The 12524-nt window shown below is 40.4% G+C and overlaps 1 protein-coding gene across 1 annotated transcript in view; it reads right to left on the reverse strand.

Moving 5' to 3' along the window:
- Cct6b (chaperonin containing TCP1 subunit 6B) overlaps positions 1 to 12524 on the reverse strand; it is a 40436-nt gene that overhangs the window by 10309 nt on the left and 17603 nt on the right. Inside the window, exons 6-10 of the mRNA XM_059271339.1 lie at positions 11030 to 11140; positions 10269 to 10428; positions 8589 to 8671; positions 7475 to 7571; positions 6613 to 6760 (exon numbers count right to left, since the gene is read on the reverse strand). Coding sequence (XP_059127322.1) covers positions 6613 to 6760; positions 7475 to 7571; positions 8589 to 8671; positions 10269 to 10428; positions 11030 to 11140 — 599 coding nt within the window. The remainder of the gene's footprint in view (positions 1 to 6612; positions 6761 to 7474; positions 7572 to 8588; positions 8672 to 10268; positions 10429 to 11029; positions 11141 to 12524) is intronic.

The following is a 12524-nucleotide window of genomic DNA, read 5'->3' on the forward strand; positions in this document are numbered from 1 at the left end:
CCAAGATATCCAATAAGACAAGAATAGATAAAATGTGACATAGATACACAATGGAAAAGTTTTCAGTCATAAGGGAGAAAGGTACATCATCTGTCAGGAAATGGGTACAACTGTAGATATTCATATTTTCAGTCTCAGACAAATATTGCATGTTTTTTCTAATTAGTGGTTCCTAGATTTTATTAGGTGCATAAAATTCCATGAGTATACACTGTCAGACACAGTGCAGCAGAAGACAAAAACCAAAACTGCACCCAGCAGTATGAAGAGTTCTCTTTTAGAGACCTCCACTCAGGTGATGATGAATCCTTGACTTCCCCACAGGGGGAAAAAAATCAGACTGAACCCATTTGAAGCAGAAATGGAATTCATTAAGGAGAAAGTTTAGGACCAGCAAGATGGCTTGGTGGGTAAGAGCATGCGGCAGCTAATCTTCATTGTCAACTTGGCATGCCTGGGAAGAGGGAACCTCAAGTGAAGAATCACCGCCATCACATTGGCCTGTGGGTATGCCTGTGGAGGGACAGGATTTTTTTTTAATTGCTAATTGATGTGGGAGAGTCTAGTCCACTGTTGGTGATACCACAGCTAGGCAAGTGAGCCTGGGCTACAAAAGAAAAGTAGCTGCCAGGTGGTGGTGGTGGTGCACGCCTTTAATCCCAGCACTCAGGAGACAAAGGCAGGTGAATCTCTGAGTTCGAGGCTAACCTGGTCTACAGAGTGAGTTCTAGGATAGCCAGGGTTACACACTGTCTTGAAAAATAAACGAAAGAAGAGGAAAAGAAAAGAAAAAAGAGTAGCTGAGCATGAGTCTGGGAGCAAGCCAGTAAGGAGCATTCCTCCATGATTTCTCTGTCAAGTTCCTGCCTCGAGTTCTTGCATTGGCTTTCCTCAATGAACAGTAACTCATGATATGAAATAAACCCTTTCCTCCCCGAGTTGCTTTTGGTCATGGTGTTTATCACAGAAACAAAAAAGCAAACTAGAAATAGGGCACTTGCTGCTGTGCCTAATGACCTGAGTTCAACTCTCAGAACCCACATGTGGTGGTATTGTGTTCCCTAAAATATTGTGCACCCTAATAAACTTACCTGGGGTCAAAGACAGAACAGCCACTAGATACAAAAGCTAGAAAATGGTGGCACACATGCCTTTAATCCTAGCATTCCAGAGGCAGAAATTCATGTGTTCAAGGATACAGTCAGGCATGGTGACACACGCCTTTAATCCCAAGAAGTGAGCCTTTAATCCCAGGGAGTGATGGCAGATAGCAGAAAGGTATATAAGACGTGAAGACCAGGAACTAGAAGCTTTTAGCTGGTTAAGCTTCAGGCTTTCGAGCAGCAGTTCAGCTGAGAGCCATTGGGATGAGGACACAGAAGCTTCCAGTCTGAGGAAACAAGACCAGCTGAGAAGTTGGCCAGGTGAGGTTAGCTGTGGCTTGTTCTGCTTCTCTGACCTTCCAGCATTCACCCCAATAACTGACCACAGGTTTGATTTTCTTAATAAGAACTGTTAAGATTCCTGCTACAGTGGGAAGAGAGAACCAACTCCTGAAGTCGCCCTCTGATCACCATGCACTCTGTCATGGAACACATGTGCCCATGCATATAACACAATATAATAAATAAACAAACAAACACAGATTTCAGCAAGGGGCTAATAGAATGAGAGATGCTTAGGGGAAGAATAAGACACACCCAAGAGCCTAGGCACGAGCTCCTCAAAAGAGTACTGCATAAGTGTCTCAGGAGTCGTTATACACTATTTTAGTAACTCTAAAATTATAACTCTTAATGGTTACTGTAAAAACTTTTTCCTCCTTTTCCCTTTTTGCATTTGCTTATTTATGTGTATGTGAGGGTGGGCGGGTGCATGCATCCCACAGTGAACACTGGAGGTGGTCAGAGGACAATGTTAGGAAGTCGGTTCTCTCCTTCCACCATGAGGATCCCAAGATTGAATTGGGATCACATTGTCAGCCTTGGCAGCTAGTGTCTTTACCTATTGAGCAGTCTTTCCAGTCCTATCCCACTCTTTATGATAAGTAAGATTATAGGGTAGCTCCAAGGGTGCCTTGGTTGGAATTAAAATCTAATAAAGAAAAAAACCACGATCCACAAGGGTTACACAAGGGGGTTAAGACATGTCTTTTACTGTAAGTGGAGAGTCTTATGAGAGTTCTAGAAGATTGCAGGTTTACAGATGAGAATGGGAAAAGGTCACCTACACTTAGGCCTCAGGCATAGTTCATTGCTATTTAAACACTCTTATTTGAATCACCACTACATAAAAGGAAGACTGTCTCCATGTAGGTAACCTTCACAGTGCATGTTGTTAACGATGCTGGAACTCTCGACTCTCAGCTGGAGAGAAGCTTCAAGCAGAAATCGGAAAGGGGAAGGGGCCCCTTTCCCTCCCCACCTCCCCATAATTTCCCCTGACTTTCATCCTGCCCCACATATGACATAAAAGTCTAAATGACACTGCCTAGGGGAACAAAGAGGACTGACGGGAAGGGGGAGGCAGGAAGGGATATGGAGGGAAGCATGTTCAATATACATTATATAGTTGTATGAAGTGTCCTTATGTAACATAGAGCCATGCACAATGAATATGCATAATAAATTTTTTAATTGAGAAAGAACTCTCCAGTGTTTGCTGGAGCTGATATAAGATGTAATAGTTCTGGACCACGGTTCCTGTTTCACCACAGCAGTTCAATAGTGACATCCACAGTGTGTCCATACTGCTATTTAACTGAAGCAATGCATAGAGCCATGCCACCTTGATTGAATCTGCCCGATCCCATCCAATCTCAACGTGTGAATGTCATTGGTGGGAACAATGACTTACTGACAGTGTATTATGTTTTCATTATGCTTTGGAGAGTGATTATGCTGTTATATACATCTAGAAACTAGTCTACATAGTTTCTAAAAAAGAAAAGGAATTAAAGTCATGCAAAATTATGTTTGTTTTTATTTAAAATCAATTTGAAAGTGTGACTTTTAGACCCTTTCCCAGAGTTGAGTTAATGCAAAAATGTACTAAAATGAAGGGAGGATTAGGGCAAGTAATGTGGCCAGAGATTTTGGTATGGAATTCTTGGGACCCCATGAAGCATTTGCTTTCTATATTGGAGCAGAATCTAAACTGCTACACAAGGAAAACATTAGGTGTCCTTTATTCTAAGCCAAGAGCTTTGTGTTAAAATGCACAACCTGGATAGGGCATTACCTCTGCTTGTACAGCTTCGGGTAGTTGTGTTGTGGTGCTGGAGAGTAAACCTGGGCCTTGCTCATGGCAGGCACGGGCTCCACCATGCAACAAAAGAGCCCAGCCATGCTTGGATAGTGTCATACGGCTTTGGACTTGTTGAAATTGTTAAATTGTTTTGCTTTGTAAGTACCCATGATTATAGCAAAACAATATAAAAATCAATTATTTCTCAGCTCAACATTTTTATTACCATCTCCCTTTTCTGATTCATTTCATAAATAAGTGCTAAAGGAGTTATTCATCTATAAGCTGGGTATATCCTTATGTCTCATCATGTTTTGAAAAGCTCCTTCCTAAGAAAGAATGCACTCAAAATAATATTTGTATTATTTTGTGAGAGGTATAAAGACTAAATATGCAAATAAATACATGTACCCATGTACGCCCCATCCTCCCATCTTAAGAAAGACATTACTGCACCTCTGAGAGCTTCCCCAGAGCCCATTCCTCATGAAAACATAACAAAGTTGTGGGATGCTGTTGAAGAGAAATTTATAGAACTACCTACATTAGAAAAGAACAGAGTCCTTAAACCAGTGAGCTGAGCTTCCTCCTTAAGAAACTAGAGAGGGGAGCAAAGAGCATTCAGTGTAAGTGGGGGAATGGAAATAGAAGAGATCAGGGTAGAAAACTGGGAGATAAGAAAACCGACAAATAGAGCTCACACTTGTAATCCCACAATAAGGAAACTCAGATAGGGATGTTGGTATGACTTCAAGGCCAGCCTGGGCTACACTTTGAGTTCCAGGCCAGCTTGGATTAGAGTAGTGAACTCTTGTCTCAAAAAAAAAAAAAAAGGAAGGAAGGAAGGAAGGGAGAAACAAAAAGGAGGAACAGGGAAATGCATCCTTACAGCTAGAGAAGAAGTAAGGAATGCTATAAACAACTTTATACCAATAAAGTTGACAACTTAGATGAGTGCCAGTAAACTTGATGCAAAAGGCCAGGTAAGGGCCAGCAGGATGACTCAGTGGGTAAAAGCACCAACCATGCAAGACTGAATTTTGATCCCTAGAACCCAGGTGGAAGGAGAGAACCAACTTCTGAAAGTTGTCCTTTGACCTCTATACATGCACCAAGGCATGAGCACATCCTCACTCACACACACACACTCACACATACACACTAATATGATTTTTATTTATCTAGGGGTGTAGTTAAGTGGTAGAAAGCTTGCCTAGAATGTTCATATCCCTGATTGCATCCCTAGTACTGAAAAAAACTATTTAAGCCAGCTAACAGCCTAGGTTCTGTGGGTTCTACCATTCTCTTTACAACTATTTCATCCCACCACTACAGCACAAAACAGTTACAGTCAATACACACAAGGGGGTATGACTGAGTTACAATAAAACCTATTTACTAAAAACATGAAGCAAATCATATTTCATTCACAAGCAATAGTTTGGTGCTCCCAACTTAGATAAGTGGATTTTTTTTTTTGGACTAGCACAAAACCAGACACACAAGCTAATGGAATGGAACAGAGGATCCTGTACTAAACCCACACTGCTATAGCCACTGGCTTTTTTTTTTTTCAAGACAGGGTTTCTCTGTGTAACAGCACTAGCTGTCCTGGAACTCTATCTGTAGATCGGGCTGGCCTCAAACACAGGCCTGCCTCTGCCTCCAGAGTACTGGGATTAAAAGTGTGTGTTGCCACACCTGGCTGCCACCAGCTTTTTAACAAAGATGTCCAAATATATATATGGAAAAAAGACAGCCTCTTTAACAAATTATTCTGGGAAAACTAAATGTCCATATGTACAAAAATAAAACTAGATCTTACCTCTCATCATGTACAAAGATTAATTCAAATAGACCAAAGACATCAATATTAAGACCAGGAACTTTGAAACTACTAGGAAAAAAAACACTCTTCAAGATGCAGGCATATGTCAGGCATGCTGATGCACATCTATAACGCTATAATCTCGGGAGTCAGAGGCAGGTAGATCTCTGTGAGTTCAAGGCCAACCTGGCTATGTAGAGAAACTCTGTCTCAAAAAAACCAAATAAATAAACAAACAAACAAATAAATGGTACAGATAAAGGCAAACCTTTCTGAATATATTCCCCAAAGCCCAGCCAAATAGCAAAGACTGATAAATGTCACTGCATGAAATTAAAAAGCTTCTGCAAATCATAGAAAGTGGTAAAGAGGGGTTGGAGATTTAGCTCAGTGGTAGAGTGCTTGCCTAGCAAGCACAAGGCCCTGGGTTCAGTCCTCAGCTCTGACAAAAAAAAAAAAAAAAAAAAAAAAAAAGAAAGAAAGAAAGAAAGAAAGAAAGAAAGAAAGAAAGAAAATGGTAAAGAATGCTAAGAATAGGAGAAAGATTTCCTGGTTATTCCTCTACTGGGGGAAAAATATCCAGAACATGTAAAGGACTCCAAACCAAGAAACAATTAATTACTAAAGAGATAAATGTACCATTTCCAAATAAGTACAAATGGCCAAGAAATACATGAAAATGTTCACCATCCTTATCCATTACTGTAGTACAAATTCAAACTATACCAGCATTCTCCCTCCCCCAGTCAGAATGGCACCATGAAATGACAACAACTGCCACTGAAGTTGTGGGTGGGACAGACCTTAAACTCTGGTAATAGCATGAGCTAGCACAGCCACTACGGAAATCAGTGTGTGGAGATGCATCAGAAAACTAAAAGACAGAACTACCGTATGGTCCAGCCAGCAGCACCTGTCACCTAACAGTTCTCATCAAGGTTCCAGGTCTGTATGTCCTTGCCAAAGAAGGACACTTACTTGTTATGTAACTTTTGTATTACAGCCATCCTAGAGGATGTAAAATGACAGACATCTCCTTGTACTTTTGATTTCCATTTCTTATTGACTGATTTTTGAACATCTTTCCACATGTCTATTACTCAATTTTAAATGGATGCTTTTATTGAATTACCTCCCTTAACTCCTTTTAGATACAAGCTAGTTCTAAATTATCAATAAATTTAAAATGTTAGCATCCCTTCCTAACCTTTCTTACAATTACACTACACCTGAGGTAAAGGAGTAAGTTCTGAGCAATAAAAGCTCTCTCGTGGTTTGAAAAATAAATTCCTAAATATAAAAAGTAACAGTATAGTATTAAGTTAAGTGGTTTTCATCTCTTAGAGAGGAGCTAATTAGTAAGGCAACATACCTTATCTTCATTCTTAACAGATATCCCAAAGGAAAATTTAAAAATTGTCTAAAGTGAAATGAAAGAATAATCATTCGTACCTTTAAAAACTATACATACCATGACTGATTTATTACTACTTAAAAAGCATGAGGCTGATACCCACCACAAAAAAGAGCTTGCTTACCATCTTCAATGGCATTTTTGACAGCACGAAGTCCGTCTCTTAAAGCATCCTTGATCTGTGTGAGAGTATGCTTGTTTGGGCCTTTGACCAACAAGGTGACAGAGAGAGGATTCACACAGTCCTCAATAAAAGTGAACTTTTCTTCACCCTAGTGGGGAACAGGAGGAGATACAGCTGTAAGGCTCGGGATACAGCTGAAGGGTGCAGGTGGTAGAGCACTTTGCCCAGCACACACGAGATCCTGACTTGGATCCCCAGTAAAACACACCACACACACACACACACACACACACACACACACACACACACACACACACACAGGACAAGTATAACATTTGACACATTGTATTATTACATTCGTATAAAATTACAATGGCATCATAAAATTCAAATCTATATTCTATTAGGATCCAATCTTCACGTAACTTTTTCTTGTCAAGCATAACTAAAGGTGTATTTTAAAGTGGTTAAGTTATGCCACCATTTGGGGAGGTTGGATTAGGAAGATGGTTCAAGACCAACCGGGGCTACATAACAAGACTTACATAATAACACTTACGTAAAAAAATTGTAAACTCTGTCCTGTCAGACCTCAAAATGTAAAATATGAATTAAAAGATATAAAATACCAAAACTAGTTTAGGAATCATGTTATAACTGCTATTCACAGACATACCCACTAATGAGCCAGGCAGTGGTAGTGCACGCCTTTAATCCCACAGCACTTGGGAAGCAGAGGCAGAGGCAGGCCGATCTCTGAGTTTGAGGCCAGCCTGCTCTACAGAGTGAGTTCCAGGTCAGCTGGACAACACAAGGAAACGCTGTCTCAAAAAATAAAAATAAAAAATAAAGAAATACTCACTAATGAATACTCAAATACAAGGCCAGCATGCCCCAAGCAATCTTCATTAAGGTCTTCAAAGGAGTTGACAGCTATTCCTCCACAAGCAAGAGCAAGCCTGGAATCACATCATGTCACCTTCACTTTGGTTATGGAAAATACAAAGGCTAATTTCTCTTTCCCTTTTTTTTGTGCATGATCTCACTTTAATCCAAGCACTAAGAAAGCAGAGGCAGGTGGCTCCCTGTGAGTTCAAGGCCAGCCTGGTCTACACCTGAAACCCTGTCTCAAAAACAAACAAACAAACATAGTTGTTAACTATAATCACCATGATGCACAACAAATCCTTAAATATATCTTTCCTCTCTAATGAAAATTTTGTATCCTTGGCCCAACATCTCCCAAACTCTTAATCTTCCCTAGCAATCCAGCCTCCTGTAACTATCATTCACTTATCTACTTCTGAAAGTTTAGTATTCTTAAATTCCACATATAAGTGAGATCAGAGAGTATTATAGTGTTTCTAAAATCTGTTTTGTGTGGGGGAGGGAGTGTATGTGTGTCCATGTACGTGAGGGTGCACTCACCCATGCAAGTAGGGTGAGCAGAGGTTGACACCAGGTTGTCTTTCGTCAGTCACTTCTCTGTCTTACTTTTTTGAGGCAGGGTCTCTCACTGAACATGAAGCTTGAAGTTTTAGCTAGACAGGCTGACCAGCAAGTCCCTAGAGCTGGGGTTACAGGCACGCAATGCTGCTGTTCCTGCCTTTCATGTGGGTTCTGGAGACCAGAACTCAGGTTTTCAGGCTTGCTCAGCAAGCACTTCACACACTGAGCCATTTCCCTGGCCCCAGATCTTAAGGGTTTGTTGCTGTTGTTTGGTTGAGGGTTTCTCTGTATAGCCCTGGCTGTCCTGGAACTCGATCTGTAGACCAGGCTGCCTCCAACTCAGAGATCCCCCTTCCTCTACCTTCCCATTGCTGGGATTAAAGGCATGCACCACCACACCCAGTAACTGTTTAAAAAGAAAGGAAAAAACCTTAGAAAGCTTTGGGTTCAGTTCCCAGCACTACAAACAAAAGGACAGCAGCACCAAGAGCAACAGAAAACACTTGGCATACATAATTGGCATTTACCTTTCGAGATTTCTTCTTTTCGCCCTGCGAAGAGCTACGATATTATGTTTTGCCAGCATTTCTAAGGAGAACGGATCAATGCCCTGTAGTCAAGTTAACACAAAAGTTAAGTGGCTTTTGTTCCACACTAGGCAAGTGCTTTACCACTGAGCTCTACTCTTAACCTTAAAAAAATTTAAGCCAGTATTTCTCAAGCTTTTTTTTTCTCAGCACCACTTTACAGTCTTAAAAATCAAGAAGAACCAAGGCTGGGCATGATGGCACACACCTGTAATCCCAGCACTCAAAGAAGAAAGACCTAAAGTTCCAGGCCAGTATAGACTACACAGCAAATTCCTTGTCAGCCTAAGCTATATAGTGAGTCGTATCTGTATGGTATCGTAGAAACAGGGACTGGAGAGATAAGTCAGTGGTTAAGAACACAGGCTGCTCTTTCAGAGGCCCTCAGTTCGGTTCCTAGCACCCGTGCGATGGCTCACAACAGCCTGCAACTCCAGCTTCAGACGTACACTCCCAAACATAACTTAAACAGGAAAACATTTTAAAGGGTTTTTAAAATCTTATATTTTAAGTGGGTTATTTATTCATGCCTGACTTTGTAAAATCATGTGGATTTTAGTCAGTTAGAAAGCATTGAGTTGAGCTCAAATGTTACTCCTGGCAGCACACCCCGTGAGCCATCTTCCTTGGAGTAGTAGGATTGTTGCATTTGTTTTTCAGGGAAAAAAATCCACTGAACATCCAAATCTATATAACCACAGTTTATCTGTTGGACCTTCTTTCAACTAAAAATGGCTTTCCATGAAAAAGTAGCTAGTTTAACTCAAAATCCAATTATACATAGGCTTTCTTCAAGACAACCATCAAGTTTTGCTATGAAGAAGTGCTTTATGTATATTTCATATTTTATCAAACAAAGTTATGAAAAGATGAATTCTTGGGGCTGGAGAGATGGCTCAGTGGTTAAGAGCAGTAGCTGCTCTTCCAAAGGATCTGAGTTCAATTCCCAGCACCCATATGCCAGCTCACAACTGTCTGTAACTCTAGTTCCAGAGGATCTGGCACCCTCACACAGACATGCATGTGGGTAAAACATCAACACACATAAACTAAATAAATAATTTGTAAAAGATGAATCCTTAAGGGTCAATTTTTAATAAAATCAATAGTTAGCATTTCAAGACATTCTTTTCTAAATTAAAAAAAAATGTAGGTATGGTATGTCTGTATGTGGATATATGCCTGAGTGCAGGTGTGTGGAGTTCCGAAGGCAAGAGTTCCCCTGGAGCTGCAGTCAGGTAGCGGTGAGCCATTCGACCACGTGGGTGTGAGAGCTGAACTCAGATCCCAAAGAGCAGCACACACCCTTACCTGCTGAGCCACCTTTCCAGACCCACCATCCAGCTACCCCAGAATGAAGCAGCTTCTCCCCTGGTGCTGTGGTAGTGAAGAGGACAGGGGCGAGCACAGCTTGGTGCTGCTCTCCTGAGTGCAGGAGGAAATCAGCAGCTTTACCTTTCCACACAAATGTCCACACAATACAAAAGGCGTTATTACTATGAAAAGTTCCCTCCCCAAACTCCCTGAAAATGTCATAAGGTCCCTTCAGGGTCAACAGCCACACTTTGAGAAATGCTGAAAACCAGTGACCAGCACTTAAGCTGCAAACTTCCTTCTCACCTTTTGATTAACGACAACAAATCCTTTATTGGTCTCAGCACAAACTTTCTGTTTTAGGTCTATTATTTTCTGCACTCGATCTTCAATAAATTTTCTTTCAGCTTTTACCAATTTCTCTTTCTCTTCTACAGTCTTATAAAAGAAACCAGAGCTCACTTCTCTAAAGAATTAATAAGAACAAGTTAGTAAACCAGGTACGGAGGGTAAAGCAAGAGGTTCACAAGTCTGAAGTCACCCAGAGCAATGGAAGTCCCTTTCTTAAGAAAACGGAAACGGACAAATGGGAAAAGCTAGCGAGGTGGGCGTAGAAGGGAAAAAGAAGTTACAAAACACCTTTAGAGAAAAGAGAGCTGGGCATGGTGGCTTATACTTGTTATCCCAATACTCAAGAGATAAGCAGGAGGAATGTGCATGTTAGTTAGAGACCATACTGGACTAAACAGTGAAACTCTTGAGAGAGAGGGGTGGGGGGAACTGTGAAAGAAGGAGGGGGGAGATGGAAAAAATAATTTTTAAATTGGGGTTGGAGAGATGGCTCAGGCTAAGGGGACCTGAGTTCAGTTCCCAGTACCCATGTCAGGTGGCTCACAATTAACTGGACCATCAGATCCAGGGGATGGATGCCCTCTTCTGGCCTCCTGGGGCACCTTTACTCACACGGATATATACACATAATTTAAAATAAAAACAAATTTACAAAAAAAAAAGAAAAAGAAGTGTTAAAAGAGTTCCAAATGTTAGGAAGACAAACTGGCACGCACGTTTTTTCATACTCTAGTGACACATTGCAAATGAGGATAAATGCATCTTGCATTTGCTTCTTCATGCTTGGATGACGGGCACCATGGTCCAAAACCAATCCTCGAATCAACCTAGTAAAACACATAATGTTTCATGGAATACACATCCTAAAATTAGAATTTCAAAAGCTATTCAAAGCTAGGAACAGCCAGGACACACATTGTTTCCTTGTATAACTTCAAACCTAACATATAATTAGTAGAATTAGGGAAAGAATCTTTTAACAGCGTGACCATAAGTCAAAATGAAAAGACAGCCCAGAATTACTCTCTAAGTTATACAGCTCCAAACAGGAGTAGCTGATCAAATAATAAAAAGGAGGCACACAATGAATTTCTTAGGGATATTTGTTCAAAATAATTATATAGAATAACTAAAAATTGTTAACCTAAATGTCCAGCACAATAGGATATTGTTCAGCAAATAATGGACCAGCAATTCAATGGTTGTGAAAACTATGTAGTAACATGGAAAATATTTACAGGGATAGCCAATAAGTACAGAATAACCCAGTGTATACTGTATGTAAAACATGATTGCAACTATTGTCGCTGTTTTTTTATGTTCACAATTAATAGGAAATGTAGCTTGATTGGTAGACTACATGTCTAGCATGCTTGAGAGTCTACATTTTTTGAATCTCAGAACCACAAAAATAAACATATGAGAGCTGGAGAGATGGCTTAGCAGTTGGGAACACTTGCTGACTTCAGAGGACCTTTCGTTTTCCAGCATTCATGTGGCCCCTTATAACCAAGGGATCTGATGCCCTCTTTGGCCTCTGAAGGCACTAGGCATGCACGTGATACACACACATACCTGCAGGTAAAACACAATACACTTAAAACAAATTTAAAAAGAAAAAAAAACCCTAACTAGATAGGTAGGTAGGTAGGTAGGTAGGTAGATAGATAGGTAGGTAGGTAGATAGATAGATAGATAGATAGATAGATAGATAGATACATACATACATACATACATACATACATACATACATACAAACATACATACAAACATACATACAAACATACATACAATACATACATACATACATAGAGGACCCTGAGGGTATGACTAGACTTGGATGGGAGGAATATAAACTATGGGACTCTTTTCAGTTTTCTAAATATATTTTTCTAGAATAAATATTTTTATAACTTTATAAAAGTCACTTGGGGGGCTGGAGAGATGGCTCAGAGGTTAAGAGCACTGACTGCTCTTCCAAAAGTCCTGAGTTCAATTCCCAGCAACCACATGGTGGCTCACAGCCATCTCACAGCCATCTGTAATGAGATCTGGTGCCCTCTTCTGGCCTGCAGGGATATGTGCAGACAGAACACTGTATACATAATAAATAAATAAATCTTTAATAAAAAAAAAAAGTCACTTGGGCTGGAGAGATGGCTCAGTGGTTAAAAGCACTGACTGCTCTTCCAGAGGACCTGAGTTCAATTC

This window comes from Peromyscus eremicus, chromosome 8a (assembly GCF_949786415.1).
Source record: "Peromyscus eremicus chromosome 8a, PerEre_H2_v1, whole genome shotgun sequence".
NCBI classification, from domain to species: Eukaryota; Metazoa; Chordata; class Mammalia; order Rodentia; family Cricetidae; genus Peromyscus; species Peromyscus eremicus.